General features: G+C 41.5%; 2 protein-coding genes and 1 long non-coding RNA gene across 4 annotated transcripts; all 3 read right to left on the bottom strand.

The window, feature by feature from the left end:
- Nucleotides 1–9,115, bottom strand: LOC130603979 (uncharacterized). The gene is made up of 3 exons (XR_008973332.1): nucleotides 8,867–9,115; nucleotides 275–331; nucleotides 1–100 (listed from the first exon to the last, which is right to left on the bottom strand). It is a non-coding gene; the product is annotated as an uncharacterized LOC130603979 (long non-coding RNA).
- A 3,014-nt stretch (nucleotides 9,116–12,129) lies between these two features.
- On the bottom strand, nucleotides 12,130–22,614 carry SAAL1 (serum amyloid A like 1). Of its 2 annotated transcripts, none has more exons than XM_057418147.1 (12): nucleotides 22,422–22,614; nucleotides 22,020–22,133; nucleotides 20,613–20,696; nucleotides 19,073–19,152; nucleotides 18,627–18,686; nucleotides 18,337–18,452; nucleotides 17,053–17,236; nucleotides 16,717–16,799; nucleotides 16,384–16,572; nucleotides 13,965–14,161; nucleotides 13,324–13,416; nucleotides 12,130–12,779 (listed from the first exon to the last, which is right to left on the bottom strand). In XM_057418147.1, the coding sequence occupies exons 1-12, from the start codon at nucleotides 22,533–22,535 to the stop codon at nucleotides 12,687–12,689; spliced, it is 1,407 nt and encodes a 468-aa protein (XP_057274130.1). In that variant the 5' UTR covers nucleotides 22,536–22,614; the 3' UTR covers nucleotides 12,130–12,686. The 2 variants fall into 2 exon arrangements, with proteins under 2 accessions (XP_057274130.1, XP_057274131.1); XM_057418148.1 differs by having other exon boundaries at nucleotides 22,406–22,540.
- Nucleotides 22,615–22,928: 314 nt separating this feature from the next.
- LOC130604054 (serum amyloid A protein-like) lies at nucleotides 22,929–24,625 on the bottom strand. The gene is made up of 4 exons (XM_057418313.1): nucleotides 24,495–24,625; nucleotides 24,030–24,148; nucleotides 23,632–23,770; nucleotides 22,929–23,151 (listed from the first exon to the last, which is right to left on the bottom strand). The coding sequence occupies exons 2-4, from the start codon at nucleotides 24,130–24,132 to the stop codon at nucleotides 23,010–23,012; spliced, it is 384 nt and encodes a 127-aa protein (XP_057274296.1). The 5' UTR covers nucleotides 24,133–24,148; nucleotides 24,495–24,625; the 3' UTR covers nucleotides 22,929–23,009.

Below are 24,625 nucleotides of genomic sequence, written 5' to 3'. Positions count from 1 at the left end.
TTCTTCAAGGAAGGAACTTGACAGCAGAGTTTGCAGCCTCACAGTGGTGCTGACGCTTATGGGTACACACTTGTAGATAAATGCTCTGGAAACTTTTAGGCTAAAAAGTGTTAAAACCAAAGTGTCACATCTCCAGATCTTCCCCTCCCTAGAGGGCCACACAGTAACGGGACTCATTTTTCACTGTCTGTGAAACATAAACCTTTGCTACTTCCACTCTGAAGAAGTTTGCCTTCTATGGGTCATCGGTAAAATAGGCAGGGACTCAACTAACCTGACCTATCTTTCCAGACACAGCACAAGTCTTGTATCCACTAACACTTTCAGGAAGCTGGTCTGGGAAGGGGGGGAGTGGAGAAAGACAGCAAAAAGTAAAACCAGTGTAGTACAGGGACTCCCGAGTGCTCCAGCACTGAGAGAGAAGACAGAGGGTGACTTTGTTCAACTGGCAACAACTGATGAGGCAAGAACCATGGAAAGGCAGGTCAGGAATGATCCCCCGGGGTATTAATCTTCTGCTGAAAGATAAGATTATCTACCCGAACACAGCAAGGCTGAAGGAGAGAATCAGCCAGTCCTAAAGGCTTCCCAATCCCACCAAGGTCATCAGTGAGAATTACCCCTTCTCTCTGGTAGGAGAAAGTGCTCTCATCTCCAGTGAGGTAATTTCACATCATAACTTCTGGGATATAAACCTCTTGGCCATACTTTGGACTTTATTTGGCCCAGCCATCTGCCTTTCTGACCAGGAGCATTTGCTTGGGGCAATGTGGCCACTTAAGCTTTTCCAGAAAAAGATATGGAGTGTTAAATCCCTCAACAAAACAGGTTTAATACTACTTAGTACTAAGTCTGCTCTACTCATAATTACCTTCTCCAGACTAGACTACTGCAAATTCTAATCATAGCCTTCTGCCTTTCTGTTAATTAACTGCAGCAGATGAGTTCTGCCTTTAAGAATCTCATGGCACTTAGGCAAGCACTATGGAAGCTGCAGGGAAGAGTGAAGAACAACATGCAGCCCCCTAAAACGGTTTGTTTCCAGTATAAGTTCTACAGATCTTCCTCACATTCTGCTTGTATTTTATGGCTGCCCTCACACACAGATGCCTGAAAATCTGCTGCTTTGAAAATCAGACTCATTTTCTTCTACTGATTTTTAATATTTAGAAAGCATTGAGCATAACACCTCAGCAACAGCACTCGTTCCCATTCACTTTCTCATCTTCGTTCTCCCAAAACTTTGGCTTTTCTCACTTAAAGGAGATAACCTATCCCTGTGGTGTAGGTCATTTACCTAAATGCTGGGAGTTAAATGGCTTAAAATTCAAAAACTTTTCCAATTTTCTAAAAAAGTACGAATCTGAAGTCACCAGCTTTCAACAAGGGAATCATTCTATTTGCTCCCTTCTGTTATGCACCGTTCTTCCAACAAACACTTCCCAGGGCAATACACCCAACCTTTCAACAGAGTGAGGCTACCACAGTGTCATGCAGTGTTCTCAGGGCAACCATCAAGAAACATCTGGAACTCTCAGTGCAATAAGTCAGCTACTGGGAAGGGGACCTCATCCAGGTGAGGGTGGTTTAGCAATCTGTTAACTCTCTGTGTTACTGAGGAGTTGTTAAGTTATAAAGCATATGGTTGATAAGCAGTTAATAAGCAACAAAAAGGGGAATTTAAATGATGCAATTATTGAAACCACAAATATATTTTTCCAATTAAAAATGCAAGAACCAATCAGGCAAATTACCCACTCAGAGTGACTCAGGCAGCTGTAATATCAATAGCTTTTAAGCACGCTTACTTTGAAAAGCCAGAGATGCTGTGTAAATCTACTGAAGCACATTTAGCCAACAGACCATTCCCTGTTTGTATATTTGCTTTGGACTGTTTAAAGAAATAATATTATCCCTTTCATCTGAGGGAGGTAACATTTTTCTTTCATAAAAGCTACGTAAAATCATGAGTGACATGAGTTACCTGCTGCTCTGAGCAAGCAAGGTGTAGTTTTTCCTAACAACCTTTGCAAGTTTTTTACAAAAGGTTAGCCAAGAAGCTGCTGGGCAAGGGAGAAACCATGCTCTGATTTGTTTTCACCACTGATTATGGTAACACAAATATAGTATCACCTGCATTTCAAGCAAAACTGTTGCCTGCCTGGGAACCAAGGTCCTGCAAGAGCTCTTTGCTCCAACTTCTCTGGACTTACTGGTACAGAAATGCCAATTACAACATTTTTTTTTCTTATCTGCTCAGTATTGGCCAAGCCACCTCCAGTTAAATCTGCAGGAAGCAACAGAGCCCCGGTCCTGCAGCAGTTGGCAAAAATTGCCTGTGCTACTGCAGCAAAAAGGATTTAGTCCAGCAACAATCATCAACCAAGGGTGGGGAAAGCCAAGCTGAAAGCTTGACAAACTGATCTACATGCTGCCTGGAAATACAGCACAGCTTAGAAAGGACAAGGAAATACTGCATTTCCATCGGTGCAACCTGAGTCTTACACTACTGGGTCTAGGCTCACCAATCCTGCCCTCCTGGCAGGATGGTTAAACAACTACCCCGATGGTAAAGCTGAAGAGTCACACATCCATGTCCCCTCCTGCAGGATTTTGCAGCCCTGCTAACAGTTGCTGGTGGGAAGGTGACAGCCAGGCAGGTGGGCAGTGCCACAGTGCCCAAGCAAAGAGAGCAGGGCAGGCCCAGCCAACACATCTCCAGACAAGTCCATAGTGGCAAGCAGGTCTGAGGTCAAGCTGGGAAGTCAATTTGGCAAGCTGGTATCAGCAGGGAAACTGCCCAGGCACAGCTGATGCGTTGCATAGCCCAGGCAAGGTGAAGGGGAGGCTCCCAGCTGCTCACACAGCAGACTGAGCTGAGGTTACATAGCTGCAGCACACCAATCCTGGCCATCAGCCCCAAAGCCTCGGCAAGGGGACAGAGGCTGAGAAGCTGCTTAGTGCTGAGGGCTCTGGCATCAAAACTGCTATTGCGGTGAGCTGCAGAGAGCTCAGAGTACAGGTTGCAAAATGCTTAACCTGAATATGAAAGACAAAGCATCCAAAAAAGAAGTGACTGAGAGCTATGGGCAACCTCAGCCACCAGCACTGAAAACACCCACTCTTAGCATTGAGAGCAATACAGGATCCAAAGTCAGGGATTACTTCCGACCAGATCCTTACACCAGATCCAACCAGCAGAAAGTGTTGTAGGAGTGGACTCCATTCATTGAGGAAGCACCCTGCTAGCTCTATTCTTACTACATTATCATGTCTATCTAAAAACTTCAATAATTATCCAGTTCTTTCACATCACAAGCAAACACAAAGCAAAACAGTCAAATGCACAAAGAAGCCTGCTGATAAGAGACATGACTGTTTGTTAACCTCAGCCTGTTGGCCTAATTAATGTAACAGTAGCATATTTTGTATTCAAAGTGAGGTGGAACAAGCTAACAAAGGAGAAAGCTTTGTACTTGCTAATGATATGGGTAAGCACAGCTCAAAAAAGCGATTCAGCAGACTTTGATCCACTTAGAAAAGAGAACAAGAGCTCTTCAGGCACTTCTGACAACACAGCCTTACCGTGAGCATTCATTCACCAGTAACCAGGCTCTACCATACTCATTTAGAATTTATCCAGCATTAGATTTGGTGAATGTAAGAAGCAGAAAGACTGCCTTCAGTATACTTCACACACCTTAAAAATAGCAAGGCCAAGGGAAATCAAGAACTGACTAAGGTCCAAACAATCACAGAATATATTTGGTCTGCCTGTTTACAGCAGGTTTTTTGTATCCATTTCACCTCCTTGCTGTAAACGTCAGCTTTTCTGAAATAAAGGATACAGCCAGATTTTTCATTCCTAGCTGATCTGTTATGTTCCGTTAGTGTTTCAAAGAGAAAAGAGTTTGCAGGACCATTCTCAGCCTGCAAACTTTAGACACTCCCCTATCCACTGAAATCCTGGTGTTCACACAGCAAAACAGACTACTGAGGGCAGATTCTGGTCTAGGCACTAACACTGGCCAGCATGAACAAAGTAAATTAAATCACAGTTACTTTCTGCTGTAAGGATGAAAACCAGCAAGCAGTGTAAACCCATCAATTCACAGCAGGGACTTTAAACACATCAGCAACTGCAGAATGTTCAGCCTTGGAGCTGTAAAACGTATCATCATTTCCAAGACTGGCAAAAGCTGTTCATCTCGCTGTGTTCTCATGACAGACGTTTTTTTCATCTTATTAGATTCTAGCTCCCATTAAAGTTAGGGCAATTTTGCGATGGGGCAAAATTAATTACCTCGCATCAAAGAAAGGCTCCTTGAAATGTAACACTAATGAGTTTCATCTGCCTGATTAGAGGGCTTTGCTTTTAGTAATGCCTGGTGCAAACTTTTGTTTCAGAGAAATACAGCATTATAAGAATATTCAATGCTAAAAGCGTCAGCTGAACAGTAACCAGGATAATGGATAAAAAGTCAGGGTGGTAAACTGTGAGCAGACATATAACTGAGTAGTGACAAGAGGATGCAAGAGTAGACCAGAACAGGTTAATGAAGATTTAACAAAGATGTGTTTGTGCATGCAGAGCTGCGTATAATTCACAACAGTATATTTAGTGAATTAACACTACACCCCCCCCGTCTGTTCACAGTGCTTTTAGGAATTAAATGGAAAAGAGCTAGGAATGGGAAAAGAGAGTACTAATTTTTAGAAAGATGGAAAAAAAGTTCATTCTGCATCAGTCAAACTAATTCTAATACCTGGCAAACTAAGTGGACAAAATATTTGCTTATTTTTAAATCAGTTTTTAGGCAAGAACAAATTGTGTTTCATCAACTTTGTTTTCAACTAATGGGAGAACTGCTCCAGAGGACAAAGGGGAATGAACAGATTTTATATTTCTTGCTTTTATTGATCTTTTTGATCACCCACTTTCTCTTCCGCTATTAATACAAACAATTAAGCAAATACAGTCCAGAATGAATTTCCTGATAGGCAGGTAGAAATTCATCTGAAAAAAAATCACACAGTAGAAGTAGTTATCAGAGATTTACTGGTAAATTTGGTCTAGCACACTATAAATTATATAAATGATAGCGCAGACACATGCTGTGTCATTTGGAAATGACGAACACATGACGTTAAGTGTATGTAGAAGAACATAAGGGAATTGTCTTTCCTGTGATTGCATCTTCCTCCACAAACCTCTCTAGCACATAAACAAGACTAGAAATGAAGAAACAGTGTTAGAAGAGGGCAGGCCTAAGTTGCTGTCAGGAACAGCTCCATTTGAGAGGAGGCAGAAAGCCCACACTGCAACAAGGATGTGCTTTTACACAATGCTCTCCATCTATGGCTGGACAAAGAAACCACTTCAGATTTGTGACGACACTCTCAAAAACACAGACAGCGAGCACTACAACTGAACAAATAGCCACTTCTGGCTGTTGGAAAACAATCCAGATCTGTTGCTAAATCACATCACAAGGAACCAAGCAATTACACAGCTTAAAGTAGTTAAATTCAAAACACCTCTGGATAAGCTGAGAACTGAATCCAAACATATTCTACATCTTTCCTTTGTTTTGATTAGGTTTCAACTCAAGCATTACCACTTTTTGTCAAATTAACTTGACCTGCAACAGGCAACACTGAAGCCTTGATGGTTTTTATTCTTCTGCCAACCTAACACAGGAACTTAAATTAAAAAACAAACAAACAGATTTCAAACCCCTATATATCCTCTTCCTCTGATGCCATGCACATACTGCACCTGTGCATAATCTTTCTCCTGATAGCCTTCTGCAACAGGCCAACAACAACAAAAAGACTGCACCTGTTATTCATAAGCTTTTTGTTGTCTCTCAGAAGAAGTCAAAGGACCTAGAGCATGTGTGGGAAGGAAAAAGCTTTGTTTAATTTAATTAAGTTTATTTCTTTCATGTCTAAGTAAACTCCGGAATCAGCAGAATGACTGGTTAATTAAATCAAGACAGCAGTTCCTTTTCCTATAAAGGCAACCACATTGTGCTATGCTGCATCTAGCAGATTCTTCCAAACCAGCACCCTGGACCTTTATAGCGTTGACCAAATTAAGTACCACACAGAGGGTACTGCCATATGCAGAGCTCTTGTAATACAAAAGAAGACATCTGTGGAGTAGCACTGTGATTATTTTCAACATCTTTTCAGCATTTTCCACCTTGAGGGTTTGCTCCAGACCTGTTGGTAAAAATTAGTGCCAACATTGTAATAAAAGATCTGATTTGGATCCTTAAATTGATAGTTGAGAGCACTGGTCAAGAGTGAAGTGAGCAGGATGGGCTCCAAGACATAAACAGATGCTGCCACAACACAGTGCTGGATACTGTCCTTGCCCACCTGCTCTGGCATCCAGAAAGGTTGAAGAAGCAGGAACACTGCAAGAAGTTTGTCTCTTGGCTATACACCTCGCTGCTCCTGCTGGGTTTGTCCCTTGTATCCGTAAACACACACACCATGCAAGAATCAGCCTGGGCAACTCCAACTCCAGAGCAACTCCATTACAGTGTCTTCTGCATCTATCTCCCAATTTCTTATAAGAGTTGCCAAACCTCTCCAAGAGGAGAAAAAGCACAAATCTTGCCTCCATTTGGGCTTGGGATTTTCTCATTTTGCCCACTGCACAGTGCCAATACTTTCAGGTCCATCAAAGACTTTCCTTGGACTTACTGTGATTTGCCAGCTCATAGGCAATATCACGTGTGTCTTCATCACCTCAAAAACATCTTCTACCTAAAGAGCTCAAAAAGCTGGAGTCCTTTCTTGCTTCTCCACATTTTCAGTATTCATTTTTCCTTTTCCCATTACTCCAGCCTTTTCTATTCACTATTTCTCCTCCTTCCATTCAGCCATTCTAGTGGCCTCATACCAAGTGACAAAATTTGAGTTATTTTGCAGGTTTGTTTGTTCTCACCTAAGATGAAGTGTTTCTCCTTCCTTTCTACTCTCTTAACTCATGAAATTAAGATCTTCACTAATCAGGGTGACAAACTTGAAATGTCCTCCCATGGTTCCTGTGCCCAGCCTTCCTACTTGATTTGAGGAAACTCTCATGTTAAATACAAGAGATCATGCACTACAGAAAAATTTTAATGGAAAATAAAACCTCCTAACATCACCAGCTAATTACAAGTTGCTGCACTAAAGTACGACACTGTGGCTATATTGCAGGGTAAGATAAAAGTGTGCACGGATTTTCCTGTGTGTTTCAATATCCTCTTATTGACAGGAGATAGGATGACTGGTCTACAACGAGAGACCAGGAAATGTTTTATTTCATCAGAGTAAGGTTAACAGATGGCTTGTTAAAGTTACAACTTCTTTAAACAGAGCTGTCACCAAAAATGATGAACACGACAACAAAAATAATATTGATATAAGCTCATTGCAAAATTAAAATGGAGATTGCATAACCCAAAGCATAGAATAACTAACTGCCACCACTGCAACACAGAGTATCAAGGTGCGTTTACTTTTTTAAGGTTTCCTTGGAAATTGGATGAAGGGACATAAATTGGGGGAAGTGTCAAAAACATGGGACTTCAGTTATTCCAGGGACAAACATGCAGCTGGTCACTATGCCTACTCCACATATATGAATAAACTACCATGGATGTATGAGCATGTTATATCAAGGGTTGGATATTACTCCCAGTAGTAGCAGAATATACTAATCACACAGAAATTTTAATTTTGCATAAATACGTTTTCATATAAAAATTCTGAAGTCAAATGCAAGATTGTAGATTCATACTTTTTCTGACTGCTATTACAGACTGAGCAGGGTTTTGTTCTCCTTGAGTAAAAACAGGCAGGTATCAAGTAGGTCCCTTCCCTCAATACCTAACTAGTTATCAAATCCAGGAGCACGCTGCAGTCTGCTGTGCTCGTTTCAGATCAACGTGCAACATAAGCATCAACTCTGCAGGACTCTGCTTTCACATCTCACCTCTGGCAGATTCAAGACCTGTGCAGGGCAAGGGCATGCAACACCTGAAACTGCCTTACCTACCTTGTGAAACAGCTCCCTGATGCCTCCGCTAGCCAGCCAGAGGAGGGGAATGGGGGAGTATAAATTAAAACAATAATAATGTAATAAAGGAATATTAGATTGCCCACATGCTGTGGTTTTTAAGACCCCACCTTCACCTTAAATTTGCCCTCATTTCCATGAGAGCAGGAAAAACTACAAAGGAGATTCAGTTTTGAAAACAGAAAAAGTAATCAATATTGTACTTTTTTGATAGGCGACTGCACACTAACTATTCCACCTGGACAGACCTACAATGCTAACGTTACTGACAATTCTTTTCTTCTTCAACATCACACTTGCTATTTATCCCCTTTATCACTATTCTTGTGGTTTTCTTCCTGTTTTCTTTCTTTCTCCAGCATCCCTTCTTCATCTCTTTTCTTTCTCTAGTACTAGTCTTACTTCTCTTCACAGCAACCTACCACTGTTATCTTTTCAAGCATTCTTTTTTGCATTAGTCTTTGTATAAAATTAATCTCAATTTTCTGACAAATAATGAACATGTGCATGTAACTTCCAAAGACCTGAACTGGAAGAAAGCAAGCAAACAGAACCCCAGTGACTTTTTCCTAGGTTTGCTCATTTTCTTCAACACAACACAGCAACTCAGAAACAAACCTTTTCTATTAACAATCTCAGATGTGTCAGCTGCTTGCATTATAAAACCTTTTTAAGAGCTAAATAATTGAATCAGGGAGACAAATAAAAGGAGAAATAGGAGGCATATTTCCCATTGCAAAACCTCTGTTGATAGCTATTAGAAATAACCTGGTTTATTTTACAAACCTTGTGATGTCAGGTTCACTTAGCACATGCCTTGTCAGCTCCGACTGAGGAGCACACTAACCGCATGGCTGATGCAGGGGGTTGTAACTGGGGAGCAAACACACAGCTGCTCACTGTTTGTTTGCCTTCACATGAAGGAGTTTTGAGAAACTGAATAATATTACAGCAGACTGGTCCTTGCCCCAGGTGTCCTGGTTCTTCCTTTCTCATTGAGTTTAGCAGAGCGTATGAATTTCATCATCATCTAGAACAAAAAACAAGCATCAAAAAAAAGATAAAAATGTCCAAAATTTCATTTTGAGGGGAAAATAAAGGATATGCTAAGGAACTGCTGTGACCAAGAGATTCTCCTCTAAAAACAAAAGCAAATTCCTGGGCATAAAAGGTAACTGCTGCTTTTGTAACTGTCAGTAACAGCCAAAATAGTGGGAAAGAGCATGGATTTTCAAAGCAAACAAACAAAAACTACAGTAACATCCATCCCTTTTCATACCAGTGTAATCAACTAGGAAGATGGTTGACTTACAAATAAAGATTTTTTTCTGGGTTTGGGTTTTTTTTTCAGCTAGCTTAATTACAGCAAAAGGGAGTTACAAGAGGTCAATCTTAACACATAATCTTACAGAAAAATTAACCACCATAGCAGTTATAAGAATATGAACTAAAAAAGTAATGGCAAAAAGGAAGACTGATCTGAATATGGTTCAGTCTACCAGAAAGGACAGGTTTGTGACATGAATATTGGGCAAGCATTAGGTTATCAACAGCAGCAGCAACCTCACACCATCAAGAGAACAAATCAAGCATTCTAATATAATTGGGTTTTTCTCCAAATACTAAATTTATTTGTTTTTACGGAGCTTTGCCCCTCCAGAAAAAAGTTACTATGTAGGATAAAGTTGCCAAATATACGTAAAATGTGAGTCAAAAAAAAATGTTAGAATCCTATATTTGATTGAAATATTATGTGGATCTACTAAGCCTAATTTAAAATAAGGCCTTCCAGTCTGATTTCTACCTCTATTTTCTAGGTGTTCTCATGTCACAGTTGACATCCAGTTCTATCCAAGCAGGACTGAGTTTCAGTTAATTTAGTTCAATACTTGTAATACCTACTTTTTGTTCAGAGCTTTGCAGTGACAAGCACGTCTCATTTTCCCCCAAAGGACAATGTTATGGAGGTAATCAGATCTTGGGTTTGGAAGAAAGCTGCTCACCTGCTTGTGGACAGACATCCATTCTCAATCAACTAGCTCAGAGAAATGTGGCTTGCTAGCTGGTGTCAAAGCACAGCTAGGAGAAGGAACAAAGAAACCCCAAATGGCAAAAAAACAAACATACCCCCTACACACACCCCTCACCCCCTAAAAAACCAGACATGTGATGTTCATGAAGCACAGGCTAAGGGAGGTCCCTGCTGGCAAGATGATGAAATACATGCACAGCATTTCCAAACACACCGTTCACCTGTTAACGCTGTTTCTTCCAAGCCTGACTGCCAAAACCACTGTGCCTTACCTTGCATTCAGTTTGGCATCAGCCCTTTCTTCCTAAAGGCAGTGGTGGCCCACCCATGCAGCACAGACCACAAAAGAACAGCTATCTGGTGGGAAAAGGGGGAATTTAGTTTCCATTTCACCATGTTTATCAAAGATAAAAATTCCCAGCATACCTGAATTACCATCCTGCTGAAGCAAGGCTGACTGACCTGTTTCTATAGCTTCTTCTGTCACAGAAGAGCACAAAGATGGGACTCAGCTGGTTTCCCACTAACATTGGTCATTTTTTCTACTGCATGACAAGCACTAGGTATCATCCCACTCAGGCAGTAATTTTATCAGAGAAATCATGTATCTCACCTACTTGATGTAATTAGTGATACCACATTTAACAGTTAATCAGCCAATACCGTATATTTGTGTATTGAAAGAAAGAAAGAACAAGATAACAGATTTTGACTCAGCTTTTTTGTGTATTAAACAACTACTGAAAAATTTCAACTACATCAAATTTCAAAAGACACAAACCAGAAATAATTCTTAACTATGGTGGACTATCATAAAGTTAGTTTTGATACACCGGGGGACAAACTGAGCTGAGAAAAATGTTACCAAGTGGATGAAAGACACATTAAGTTCCACACCTTAGAAATTACTAAGAAAGCAAGCAAGGGACAGTTAAAATGAATATCCAATGGAGGATAACATATTTTACAGGACGGTAACATTATGAAGAGGTTCAGTTTTCCTCTTACAAATGACATACTTGAGAGTAACAGACATTTCCAGTGGCTCAGAAAACAAATCTAACTGACACTTAAAATGAAGGAAAGTGTACAGGTGTTTTTTAAAAAGAAACTTTATTACAAATTTGTAGGTTTTAAGAAAATATCCCAAAACTGTCAAAGTAGTATGAAAAATGCTGTCATCCTATTCACAGTTACCAATTTTCTTCAATAAACATAACATACAAAAATGGATAGAAACCATGGCAATTCCATTTGGTGACACAAGCCAAATATTTGTAATTCTAAATCCCCTGCTGACAACTAAGATGCTGCTGGCAGCCCAAAGGAATGATTAAATAGCAATTTTTGAAAACTGGAAGTTTGGATGAAAAGGCTATATACATATACACATACTGTATTCTACCATATGTACAGGTAACTCAGGGCAAACAAAACATGGCCCAGCACCTGAATTCTATAAAAACCTGGAGAGCCAGAGAATACGTATATGGTAATAAGTTATTCTCTATGCTCTGGTTCCCATTTTCTTTTACATCTCAAGCCTTATAAAGACCAACTGTTTCCCATTCTCATTTACAGAATCAGTGAAGCTGATGTGTTACTGTACTGTCTTTTCAGACACAGAAAATGTTAGTTGCACTGCATGCAGGCATGTGATCTAAAAACGCAACCCAGTTAAACAGAATATAATTAAAAGTGAGACTTTTAGAAGAATATAGACAGGCTTTACTACAAGGGACCTAACACCTCTATCTCCCCTGAAATTGAAGTGCAGACTGCTTTAAAAAAGCAGGAAGCTTGCAAGTATGCCACAGGTTAAAACCAAACCTGACCTACAAGTCTAACTCTAGGTAACTGGCTGCAATGGTTGGAAGCTGCAGCATAGACCATTGGTAACCATATTCTCAAGTCCTTTAAACTGCACAGGACCTAAATGCCACAACCCAGAGCTGCAGTACAGAAGAGGTTTTAGTGTAAGAAGTATGAAGATTTTAAAGGACCGTGATGAACCTGCTCAAGGTGCTGATATGATCTGTAAGACTAAAGAAAAATGAAAAAAAAAATAGGAAAATGCAAATAATTCTGTGTAATTTAACTCTGTTTTTATCAGGTGCTTGAAGAGCCTTAAGCAGAGGACATCCAGGATTTCCTACCAACCCTTTTGCCAACAGCAACTTAGAAGAAACCAGCATCACATTATAAATAACTACTCGGTTGAGTTCATTCAGGTTGCTGTTTCAACTTAAGTTGAAAAGCATAGAATCAAGAGTTATTAAAAAAAAAAACCACAACAAAACAAACCTATGCTACAGAAGAGCAATCAGAAATCAACAGTCTCTCACCACCAGAGCAAACAGGATGAAGATACAGAATTGAATTTACAGTTGTTTCCTTCCCCATAAAGGACAGATCAACCCTAGGTTAATCAGGGCTACCTGGAAGACTTCTTAAAAGCCACCTGTTGCAAAGGAGGTTGCCTCATTCTTCTGCATTTACTGAAAACTTGATTTCTAAAACACTTTAATAAAACAGTTAAAATCTTCAAAGAAGGAAAACATTTCATGTACATTCTTAGGAGTGAACCTTCAGGCTTGGGAAACGTTTTTCTAGATTATCAGCAAGTGTCTGATCAGCCTCACGCAGAACTCCAAGGAAACTCTCCACCTGGAAATAAATTGCAAACACAAAAAGGGAAGGAGAAAGGGAAGACAAAAAATTAACTTGTATAGGACACAATATTATTACACTTGGTATAGGGGGTCTTTCTATTTCTGTACCTTCCCACCAACAGCAGCCAGCAGCAGCCACTGCAAATAACAGTGGATAATGTTCCACATGCCTGCCTTCTAAACCCCACAATTTCAGTTGGTCTAAACTTTGAAATATTACTGCCTTCCCCAAACTCTTCTTCTATTGTTTAGAAGTACACAAAGAAAACCTCCCTATAAAAAATACTTAATTAATCTATAAAGATATACAGGACAAATTTTCAGCTAGCATAAATTTCAGTTATCCATTCATTTCAGCACAGTCTACCCTTACATCAGCTGATGATCTAGACAAAGTTCTGGCTGATGGTAAGACTGTCTAGAATGGCATATTAGCTGTGTCCAAGCAATTCTGTCCTACTCCTACATCTGCTCTGAAAGATCTTGCCACCCAAGCAATATTTTTTCACTTATGTTGAAAGTCCTTGTCACACACTCACTGATGCAAAGTACAGAGGTAAGAGGTTCTGAAATGCACAGGAACATGTCTGCTCATTTAAATGTCCCTGGTGTAGTCCTTCTAATGTATTCTCCTGGAAAATAAAAAAAGAATTAAAACTAGCATGTCATGAACAGCTGTGAAAGAATAAACTCAAAATGGTGCACACAGTATCTACAGTATGTGCTTTGTTCTCAAAAATGGGTAAAACCACCAGAACTTAAGAGTTCCTGGAGAATATCAGCCATAGCAAATACAAAAGGTCTGAAAGCGCACAGATCGTATGACTCTTAATCTGAATGCTCCCATAATAAAAAAGTCTAGTGGAGAACACAAATTTACATATTCTTCTTCATATTCAGATTCTTACATTTTCTTAAATAAATTGACTTTCATTCAAACAAAAGGGCAACATACACCTACAGAATTTATCACACAGTCTTGACCCTAAAGGCACACACCTCGGAAAGCCTGTGTGTCCCTGCCATCTAATACATATTGTGCTACCCACCTTCTGATTAATCTCCTAATGAATTTTCAGTATGCAACTTCACTTGCACGGAAAAATACTCACATTGATAGTAGTGTCTCTTTTCTTACCTACCCTCCAGAAATCCCTCTCAGAATTTGGTTTATCCTTACCTTGGTCAATTCTTGAAGCATATTGGAAAGTAATTCACAGCAAATGTCCTTCAAAATTTTTAAATGGAAATCTTTGTCATTTACATCAGCTCTTCCAGTCTCTTCCTGTTCAGACTCCTTTGAGTTATCACCAGCTCTCTTCCCACAGCCCTCCATGTATTGTAAGATACGAATCAAGCTGCCAATCAGAGGCATATCTAATACAAAGTAACAAGAAAATGGAAGCTTAACACTGAAAATTTTTCCCCATCTTTTCAAGGCATTAAAATTTTGAAACACACCACCAGATTTTATACAAAAGAAATGTGTATACTGACATTGTTGTGTATTATCACAGTATCACAGTATGTTAGAGATTGGAAGGGACCTCGAAAGATCATCTAGTCCAATCCCCCTGCCGGAGCAGGAACACCTAGATAATGTTACACAGGAATGCGTCCAGGCGGGTTTTGAATGTCTCCAGGGAAGGAGACTCCACAACCTCCCTGGGCAGCCTGTTCCAGCGTTCCGTCACCCTCACTGAGAAGAAGTTTCTTCTCACGTTTAAGTGGAACCTCTTGTGTTCCAGTTTGTACCCATTACCCCTTGTCCTATCATTGTTTGCCACTGAGTAGAGCCTGGCTCCATCCTCGTGACACTCCCCCTTTATATATTTATAGACACTGATAAGGTCACCCCTCAGTCTCCTCTTCTCCAAACTATAGAGACCCAGCTCCCTCAGTCTTTCCTCATAAGGGAGATGCTCCACTCCCTTAATCATCTTCGTTGCCCTGTGCTGGACTCTCTCCAGCAGCTCCCTGTCCTTCTTGAACTGAGGGGCCCAGAACTGGACACAATACTTCAGATGCGGTCTCACCAGGGCAGAGTAGAGGGGAAGGAGGACCTCTCTCGACCTACTAACCACCCCCCTTCTAATACACCCCAGGATGCCATTGGCCTTCTTAGCCACAAGGGCACAGTGTTGGCTCATGGTCATCCTGTCGTCCACTAGGACCCCCAGGTCCCTCTACCCTACACTGCTCTCTAACAGGTCGTTCCCCAACCTATACTGGAACCTGGGGTTGTTCCTGCCCAGATGCAGGACTCTACACTTTCCCTTGTTATATTTCATCAAGTTACTCCCTGCCCAACTCTCCAGCCTATCCAGGTCTCGCTGGATGGCAGCACAGCCTTCTGGCATGTCAGCCACTCCTCCCAGCTTAGTGTCATCAGCAAACTTGCTGATAGTACACTCAATTCCCTCATCTAAATCATTGATGAATATATTAAATAATACCGGTCCCAGTACTGACCCTTGAGGCACTCCACTAGTTACAGGCCTCCAACTAGACTCAGCCCCATAGACTACAACTCTCTGGCTTCTCTCCTTCAGCCAGTTCGCAGTCCACCTCACTACCTGATCATCCAGTCCACACTTCCTCATTTTAGCCGTGAGGATGCTGTGGGAGACTGTGTCAAATGCTTTGCTGAAGTCAAGGTAGACCACATCCACCGCTCTGCCATCATCCATCCACCGTGTTATTTCCTCATAAAAGGCTAAGAGATTGGTCAAACATGATTTCCCCCTGGTGAAGCCATGTTGACTGCCCCTCATAACCTTCTTATCCTTGATATGCCTTAAGATGGTACCAAGGATAAGGTGTTCCATCACTTTCCCAGGGATGGAGGTGAGGCTGACCGGTCTATAGTTATCACTCAAAGACTTTTTAAAGAAGCAAGCAGAAATGTAGCAGAAAATCCAAACCATTTTTAATGTGAGCTAACCTTTGTCTATAACACATATTCCAATGGTAAGGAATATGAGAAGGAAAATGTCTCCAGTAGTAACTCAGAGGCTAGAATGTTAAATTTGCATCCAGGTAATTCTGTCTGATAAACCAAACTGCCAATGTCTTTCTCCTGCAGATGACCCTGATTCCCATTCCCAAGGTAGGCTTTCAATTTTAAAGACCTGACAAAGTACTGAAAAGTAACAAGTGATAAAGATGGACTTAAGTGCAGGATCTCCCTCTGCTAATAAAAAAAAAAAAAATGAAAACAAACAACTAAAAAGCACTCATATTTCATGAAAGAAAATAAATTTCATTAATTTCTAAATAAACTTCATTAATTTATAAATAAATTTCATTAATTTATAAATAAAATTTCATTAATTTATCCAACGGAGAAAATTGGACAGTATCTGTAGAGTCTATTACTGTAACTCTTCAGACAGATCCAGTAACCAAACTTTAAGCTAGCTGTGATTTTTACAGTTACCAGCAAAGAATCTTACTGTATTCCAACAGGTAACAGAATTCTGTGTTCTGTTAGTAATAAACTAATCACCCTTCACCCCTCATAGAGTCAATTGTGAAAATAACTGAAAAATAACCCTAAAACAAACCCCCAAACCCAGGAAAAAAAAAGCACAACTTGCTTTTTCTCATCTTGGTGTATTCTTGTTCTGTCTGTGAAGCAAACATAGCAGAAAGTACAGACAAAATAGAGGCCAATACAGTCTTCTGCTCCTGCACAACGATCGCTGGATCATCTGGCTGGCAAAGGTCATGGCAAATGAGGTCATACAGCAAACTCCAAGTCTCTTTTCCTCTATCAGGAACCTGCACTTCAGAAAGAAAGAAACAGAACCCACCAACCCAACAGATTTAATCTAGGTAGATAAATAATTTTTCTACCCATCAAATATCTGATGACCTAGAAGTCACTGCCATTCTTGGTCCCATCATATGTAGCAATTCAAGTGTCTTACCAATTGCCTGAATACCCTCATCCACTGTGGTCAGGAGCTGCAAAATATGCATATAAACATCAAGTCCTTCCGGATTATCTGATCTACACAGAACAAACAAAAAGCAAAGATTATATATTCTGTGTGTTTTGGACACACAGAAGACCATCAGCAATCACTGCCATTCTTTTTGCTAACAAACTAGTTGATTCACTTCAAATTGTAAGCACAGGAAAATGTATTCTAGTGACCTGTCACACTATGCAGCTCCCACTGAAATAAAGAATTCAGACACAGGCCTTAACAAGGTTATAAGGAGTTTCCTCAGCCATGAAACCGTAAAGAAATCTCACATACCGGACTTGTTTGGCTGCTTCAAGTATACAAGGCACAATCTTAAAATCTGGAAGTTCTTCAGGGGAATCATCTACAGATGGTCCCACCGATGGACAAGTGCCATTTTTAATCCAGTTCAACATTAGCTCTTCATCTAGATCAAAGAGTTTGTCCACCACTTCTCCTACTTTTACCAACAATTCAACTGCACAAGAGAGAATATATAAATTTCAACAAGACTAAAAACAGAAAGCAAAAATTAGCTTTCAAAGTTCTAATATACAAAAGTATTCAGAGTAAATTCAGCTGAAATATATTAGTTTCTTTCATGGCCTACTGAAGATTGTTACTCTTTTTTGTAGCACAGATCAGGCGAAATGCTTGATAAATAGAGATTGTTGGAAAGTGCAGTGACTTCTACTTTATCATGCTATTTATGAAGCAGGAACTTTATTCTGCAAAATAAAATCACATTCCTGAAAAGTCGTAACTTCTGCTATGGAAGTAAAACTTTCCAAGATTTGCTGGAAATATGCAGTTTTCTGCTAACCTTATACCTGCCAATCTGCACTTTACTTAAGTAGGGCTGTGACTGCAATTGGATGGAGCAGGATTCCTGAGCATTCTCAGGAAAAAGAAAACACAGAAGTTTGAAAAGCATAAACTATTAGGATTCCTAGACAAATAATAACTGCTGTTAAAATGGAGTTGGATGCAAAACATAAATGCTATTCAAATTATTTCCATTATTAGGCGCTTAATGGGTTTTTTGCTAAATTTTTTCTATGACAGATTTGTGTACCAAAGCCTGTGCAGTACTCAGCTGCCATTCAGGGTAACTGAATCATTTTTCCAGTTCACATTCCATATATATGTTTCCATATATATCTCGACAAAGATATACACATACATACATAACTAATTTTGAAAAAAAAAAAAAGAAAAAGAAATTTAAATAAGGTCTTTTTCAAGATCAAAAATGACATCTGCATATTCCTGAATGAGGACAATGTCCTTTCCTTTACTGTGACAAATAGTTATTTCTTCTATGAGACTTATTTTGATTCCCCCCCAGCGCTTTTTGTCCTCTATTTTTTTTTCCCCCAGTTGGTTTTAGGTATATCTGTGAACCTACAAAGGCAGGACAAGTTTATTTTGGTATCCTTTAAATTCATGAGCTTTATTTGAAATTCTGTACTCCCAGTTGAAAATCTGGCTTTGAAACTGCACACTTTGGTGGTTTGTTTGGGTGGGGTTTTTTTTCTGCAAACACCCACTAATTCCCGGCTTGTTTTGGCAACTTACCATTTGTAGAGCTGGACATGATAAAGCACACACAGTCATACACAGAAGGATTCTCTCGGATTCTCTCAACCCAGATACTGGCCACCTCAGGCTGGGAGAGGCAAGTTAACAACAACCTAGACAAGAATTGCCCACTTAACAAACCAGAAGCCAGTTCATTCATTTTAGCTGTACAAGTGCAAATCCAAAATAGTGAGAACGATGTGACAGAAACATTGTCAGTTTTCTTACCAGGCCTCAGAACATAGCAGAGCTACACTAATGATGCATCAAGTTCTGAGATGTCCTACCTGCTTGTTTCCAGAAGAGTTGGGGAGTCTGTATCACACAAACGTTGCAGTAACACCTGGCTTTAAAGAGAAAACACAAGATAAAAGTTAATAAAATGTATTTTTTTAAAAAAAGGTTACAAAAAGGTGAATTTCATAGGTGTAGTCATCTTCTGAGGTTAAACCCAGCTTTTCCTGACTGCACACATTTCCAGTGTTTCAAGATTACCCAACTTAGAAATTAAAGATTCAACTTCACTGCTGATTAAAAACAAACAAACAAAAAAAAGTGGTCTGTATCCTTTTTTAATTTCACTGAGCACTTCCTACACAAACATGGTCAGCCTAAAAGGTGTGAATAAACACGAGGGATGGCAGGCAAAATTAGTTCCTTCTTTAACATATATTTTATGATTCTGAGTCCAGAAAAGCAGCACCATGCATATATATAGCACATACACACTTACCCAAGATTCGCATCTTTACTAATGGACATGCATATGTCTTGGAAACAGGCCATATTTCCTAATATTCCCACACAGATTTCCTGAAAAGTCAAAACACAGTATAATGAGGCAACTGCAACACAGTTCACAATTTCATTTCCACAACAGTAAGACAAAGGTAAGAGAGATTCAAAGACATTTTCCAGTTTGATTTCCAAGTTCTTCTGATGCACTGATTCCAAGATGATACAGACTTTTCTACAGGATGCCATTAGACTGGCATAAAATATACTCAGGACAGGTACTACTCACATATTTAGGTGTTAAGGTGTTCCATAAAAGCAAATATATCTTGAAATCAATTTTGCTTGCATATTCTATGTATATTGTTTTGATGATAACCTGGCATCCCTATTATTAAAGCAACAGAGAGGTGCTCCAGTTGCTGGAGCAGAGATTCCACTGTCATCTGTGGTGGAGACCATGGTAAGGCAGGCTGTTCCCCTGCATCCCATGGAGGTCCATGGTGGAGCAGATATCCACCTGTAGACCATGGAGGATCTCAGGCCACAACAAGGGGATGCCCAAAGGAGGCTGTAACCCAGTGGAGAGCCCACACTGGAGCAGGTTTGCTGGCAGGACTTCTGATCCCATTTAGGACCTATGCTGGAACAGTCTGATCCTGAAGGACTGCACCCCATGGGAGAGCCCATGATGGAGCAGTTTGTGAAGAACTGCAGCCCATGAGAAGGACTTATGTTGGAAGTTCATGGAGAACTGTCTTCCATGGGAGTGACCACATGCTGGAAGCACAGGAAGAGAGTGAGAAGAAAGGAGTGATGGCAGAAATGCGTGACGAACTGACTGCAACCCCTGTTCTTATCCACCTTCGCTGCTCGGGGTGGGAGCAAGGAGAGAAACCAGGAGTAAAGTCAAGCCCAGGAAGAAGGTAGGGGTGGAAGAAGGTGTTTTAGGATTTGGCTTTACTTCTCATTATCTTACTCTGATTTGGTTGATTATAAATTAATTTCTCTGAGTCTTGTCTTGCCTGTGACAGTAACTGCTGAGTGATCTCCCTGATCTTATCTCAATTCATGAACCTTTTTACCGTATTTTTCTCCCTCTGTCCAGCTGAGGAAGACAGTGATAAAGCAGCTCTGGTGGGCACCTGGTGTCCAGCCACGGTCAATCCACCACACTTTTGTACGGCTGACTAAACAAATTCATGACCATTTCTGTTGAGTAATCTTGAAACAAGTAATAAGGAAATAAAAGGGCACTCTTTCCTGGGTTATATAACAAACCTTATAACTAGGTTTCATGAACTTAGTCCATCATAATGACATATATTAGCTTCAGCATCACTGAAATACTTACTGATTAGACTCTATTAAAAATCCTGAAAAAAAGAATTTTAAAATTTGATTTTGCATTTTCTTCTTGTTCCCCTAAGGTATCCAAGCATGCAGTGAGAGAAGGAAGGAGCTACGTGCAAATGCATGTATACACCTATCTACTACTGCTATTAATATGGGACAGCTTTTTGACATACCATACTTACAGTAAGGCGAGGGCATTTTGACTTGGCAAAAATTCCCATGAATATATCTGGGGCACTGAACTCCTGAAGAAATAAAGCGACATCCTGTGGAGAAAGTGAAGGAAAAAGTAGACTTCTCCATTTTCAAAATGCAAAATCAAACCTTTTCTAACAGCACAAGCCCTGGATCAAAGAGATGTCAAACTCGCTAAAAGAGATCAATTCTTTCCCAACAGTTAATACCAATAATCCTTGCTTCTCAACGAAACAAGATCAGCCAGCCTCTGTGATGATTCAGAGTGCCATTGATTTGCTATACAATGGGCCAAAAAGTCACATTTAGTGTCTTTTGCTCTCCGTCTCAACACAGGGTCAGAGACACCAATTTAGAATTCAGCAAACATCATATTTTCAGACAGTGACATGATGTAGACATACAAAATGAAACCAGGGTAGGGATTACCATTAATACTTGATCAGACCATACAAAAGAGTAAAACTGCTTCGCATTTTACCATATTAAAACACAAGATTAGTTCTCTACTTGTGAGCAAAGGACACATCTTCCACATTTATTTAAAATATCCAAAGAGCTAGGAAATAAAATCATAATTACAAATGTATGTGTATCTCTTACTTGAGAACTGGATCCAGCATCTGAGAATGTTGAGAAAAAATACCAAAAAGTTATGTTACATTGCCACTGCAAGTCTCTGGCTAAACTTTAAAAGGTTCATTGTCATTCAGTCATTCTTACCAGCAAGATGCATTATAATTACTAGAGGAAAAATATACCTATTTAGAGATGGCCTCAATATTATCTCTATAATCAAACCGATGAAGGTACAGGCTATGGACCTGAGTTAATTCCTGCTACAACTAAGCTGCTGTTTTCTAGTAACACTGAGCTTTGGTTCAACTCCTGAACATGATTTTCTGTAGAACACCAACAGGTGTGAATACGGTCCCATTTAAGTCAGCTGACCCTAAACAACAGCACTGCAGGATCCATTAGACAATTGGAGGAAAGATGGGACAGACCACCTTGTTTCTTTTATATTCAAAGATATATAGGCCTTACATCCTCAAACAGCAGCATGGGCCCCAGCAGCTAGTACACAACAGAAGGCCTGCTTCTGCAAACTAGTGCTGGGTTTAAGAATGTACACAGCATACTTGCTCATCTAGTAAAGCAGCCTTTGTGATGAGAGTGCTTGATGCCAGTTCAGGACACCTGCACTGTGTAATAACTCACATGACACTATCAGCCTAAACAGAATAATCAGTACCATCAAAATCAGAAAGCTGGCCGAGTCTGTATAATTCTGTGCCTTCTCCCACTTTCAGAAGGGCTCTGAACACACAGGGCAGAAGCCACCCCCAGCCATGAACCACCCTCGAAGTCTGGCTTCCGTGTATCGCTCCTACCTCATCCATCGACATGTCCCACACTTTACAAATGTCATTCTCCAGCTCCTCGTCCAGCTCCGTTTGGATTCCCTCGGGACTTACGATGGGCTCCGTCTTCTCAGGGCTAATGAACTGAGAGAAAACAGTGGGAGGGGGGGGGTGTGGTGTGGGGTGTGTGTGCACTGGGGATATGGCAGTATGCACGCAACTACCGAGAAAAGCCATGGATCACTAACAACGACCTAACCCTTCAGTCAGAGTATAAAAACCATAATCAAAACCTAAACACACAAGCAGGAAGCCTACTTGTGTATATCCCCGTGGACCCGGTAACAGCCGCACCACACCCGCGAAACGCTCACCGCTACCGGGCCCGCCGCTCTCTTCCCTCCCTGTGCCCCCACCCCGCCGGGCCCGCACCTCGATGAGGCGGGTGAGGATGCTGAACAGCCAGTGTTTACTGTACACCGTGTTTCCCACCGCGTCCTCCTCCTCTTCCACCTCGCTGGAAGGTGGCGAGGGGTTACGGTTCATGGCGGCACACCACCACCACAACGACTACCTCACCGGCGCCAACGAGACGTCCGCGGCGAGAGCGCCGCCTGGGCGGCACACCACAGCGCCTCCTGCCGGGCCGGGACGCCGGGAGGCTGCGGCCCAGCGTTCACCGCAGGCCGTCAGGAGCCCTCGCCGCTCGGCGGCCGGGCCGAGTTCCTGACGGTGGAAGCCGCTCGCCGCTGGAAAAGCAGCTCCCGTGCTCCCAGAGCAGCCGAAGTGCCAAGGGACACCGCCGCGCCTTGACAGCGCCGGTAGCCACCGTGATGTCCTGACACCGCCCCAAGAAGTGACAGTTACCCTGGTTCCCTCGAAGCCAGCGCTGTGACCTGAGGTCCCCACACCCCACAAGGTAAGGCAGCATCGAGGGGGGACAGTTTGCAAGAGAAACTCTTTATTTGGATGCAGAGAAGAGGTGTAACAGGGAAGCAGAGAGGCTCTGCCGGGCTGGCATTAGTATTTGCTGGGAAGGCCAGCAGGTCTGTAGCGGTTGGGATCGCCGCCGCTTCTACCCCACCTATTGGCCTCTTGGTCAGCTCGGGTGTCTTCTGCACCTCTGCCACTCACATCGCTTTGCCATTTTTCTCGGGCATCACTAGCAGGAAGAAAAAAGGCCATGTAAACCAATCAGTATGTAACCACACTTTGTCTTGATTTCCTCAGTCATGCAAAACTAGCTTTTCCACAGTGCTTCTCAAAGTGAGATCAAGCATATATTCAGTCCTTGTCTGAGAACCACAGTGGCATCCATAACTGTTATCACAGAATAGTTTGGGTTGGAAAGGACCTTAAACATCACCTAATTCCAACCCCCTGCCATGAGCAGGGACACAAGGAAAGAGCTCCTTATCACCAGAAACACAGAGGTAAGGTATCTCAGGAGGACAAGAAGAAAGGTTCACACTCATGTGAAGGAGAGACACCGTTCCTATAGAGACAGGCTCCACAGACATTAACTACTTCCCCTCCACTGTCCTAGGTCAAAAGCTGAGTACAAGTCAAAAAGGATGTCACTCTAACTGGAACGCCTAGATCCTTAGTAACCTGTGTTAATGACACAAATATGCTCCATTACCTGATCACTCTTGCTGCCCAGGCACCACCAGGTCCTCTTTTGGCAGCATCATAATTCCCACGAGCATGGAAATACTTGTCAGCACCTTTGTAATTTGCCTCACGCATGTCCCGGTATGCTCTGTACATATCCCGTGCCCCTGAGCAAAGCAGAGAAACAGCCATGATGTTGACTTTAAAGTGTCATCCCAGAAATAGTTAAGTACCATTTCAGCCAGGAACTGAAAGACCCTAGGAGCAGTAACACAGAGAAGCACTTCTCCACACTGGCCTTTGCACAGGGGTGTGCCCATGGAAAGGACCTGTGGGGGATGATCAAGGCCTTCAGCAGCAGCAAACAGCAGGGTTGCTAATGTGGAGCTGTGGTCCTCTCAGCTCCGAGGAGTAACAGCAGCTTACCTCCCAGTGCATCCCAGACAAATCGTCCACCTCGGGCTAGTGGTGAGTCAGCACTTGCACAGAGAATAATGGAGAGCAGAACGAAGCAGACACAGAGCCTCATGGTTCCTGGCCCAAGCCTGACACAGAGTTGTAAGACAGTCAGAGAGATGAAGAGTTCTGGAGCACGTTTGAGAGGCTGCTGCCCCAGCATCCATCAGACCCATAGCTGCGCCCATGCAACTGCCCCAGTGCTGGTGGCTAGCCCAGGAGCCCACTCCCTCCAACCCCAAGGAATGATGCCCTCTGTATGACCACAAGCTCAGTTCTGCCACAGAGGCAGATGGACATGAGGAACTTGGATTTTAGCATTCCCTGCTGCTCCTATAATGAATACAGAGAAACCCCACATGCTAAAGCATTAGCCCTGTTCCAAAATACTAGCTAACAAATTCAAGGAGCTCACAAATACAGAATATCACTCACCACTGCAGAAGGGTAAAGCCAAAGGAAATGAGGCTTGTATTGTGTGTCAGATTCAGAGAGAGTATTTATAAGGAATTCAAACCCCTCAAAAGAGGAAACTGGAAAGGATATTTTTCATTGGTTCGGAATTC

This window comes from Pezoporus wallicus, unplaced genomic scaffold, assembly GCF_028554395.1.
Source record: "Pezoporus wallicus isolate ANWC-B61680 ecotype Strahan unplaced genomic scaffold, APGP_CSIRO_Pwel_v1 contig_2025, whole genome shotgun sequence".
NCBI classification, from domain to species: Eukaryota; Metazoa; Chordata; class Aves; order Psittaciformes; family Psittacidae; genus Pezoporus; species Pezoporus wallicus.
Note: the sequence above shows the minus strand (reverse complement) of the source record. Positions and strands in the feature narration are given on the sequence as shown.

What these genes read in the sequence shown, in the direction of transcription:
- SAAL1 (XM_057418147.1), bottom strand. Translation starts at nt 22,535, where the DNA reads ATGAACCGTAACCCCTCGCCACCTTCCAGCGAGGTGGAAGAGGAGGAG. An exon ending in GGGACATGTCGATGGATGAG is followed by an intron (nt 20,697 to 22,019) that starts GTAGGAGCGATA and finishes CTTTCTCCACAG; the next exon opens with GATGTCGCTTTATTTCTTCA. An exon ending in ACTCTTCTGGAAACAAGCAG is followed by an intron (nt 18,453 to 18,626) that starts GTAGGACATCTC and finishes ATTCTTGTCTAG; the next exon opens with GTTGTTGTTAACTTGCCTCT.
- LOC130604054 (XM_057418313.1), bottom strand. Translation starts at nt 24,132, where the DNA reads ATGAGGCTCTGTGTCTGCTTCGTTCTGCTCTCCATTATTCTCTGTGCA. An exon ending in TGTCTGGGATGCACTGGGAG is followed by an intron (nt 23,771 to 24,029) that starts GTAAGCTGCTGT and finishes TGCTTTGCTCAG; the next exon opens with GGGCACGGGATATGTACAGA. An exon ending in TGGGCAGCAAGAGTGATCAG is followed by an intron (nt 23,152 to 23,631) that starts GTAATGGAGCAT and finishes TCTTCCTGCTAG; the next exon opens with TGATGCCCGAGAAAAATGGC.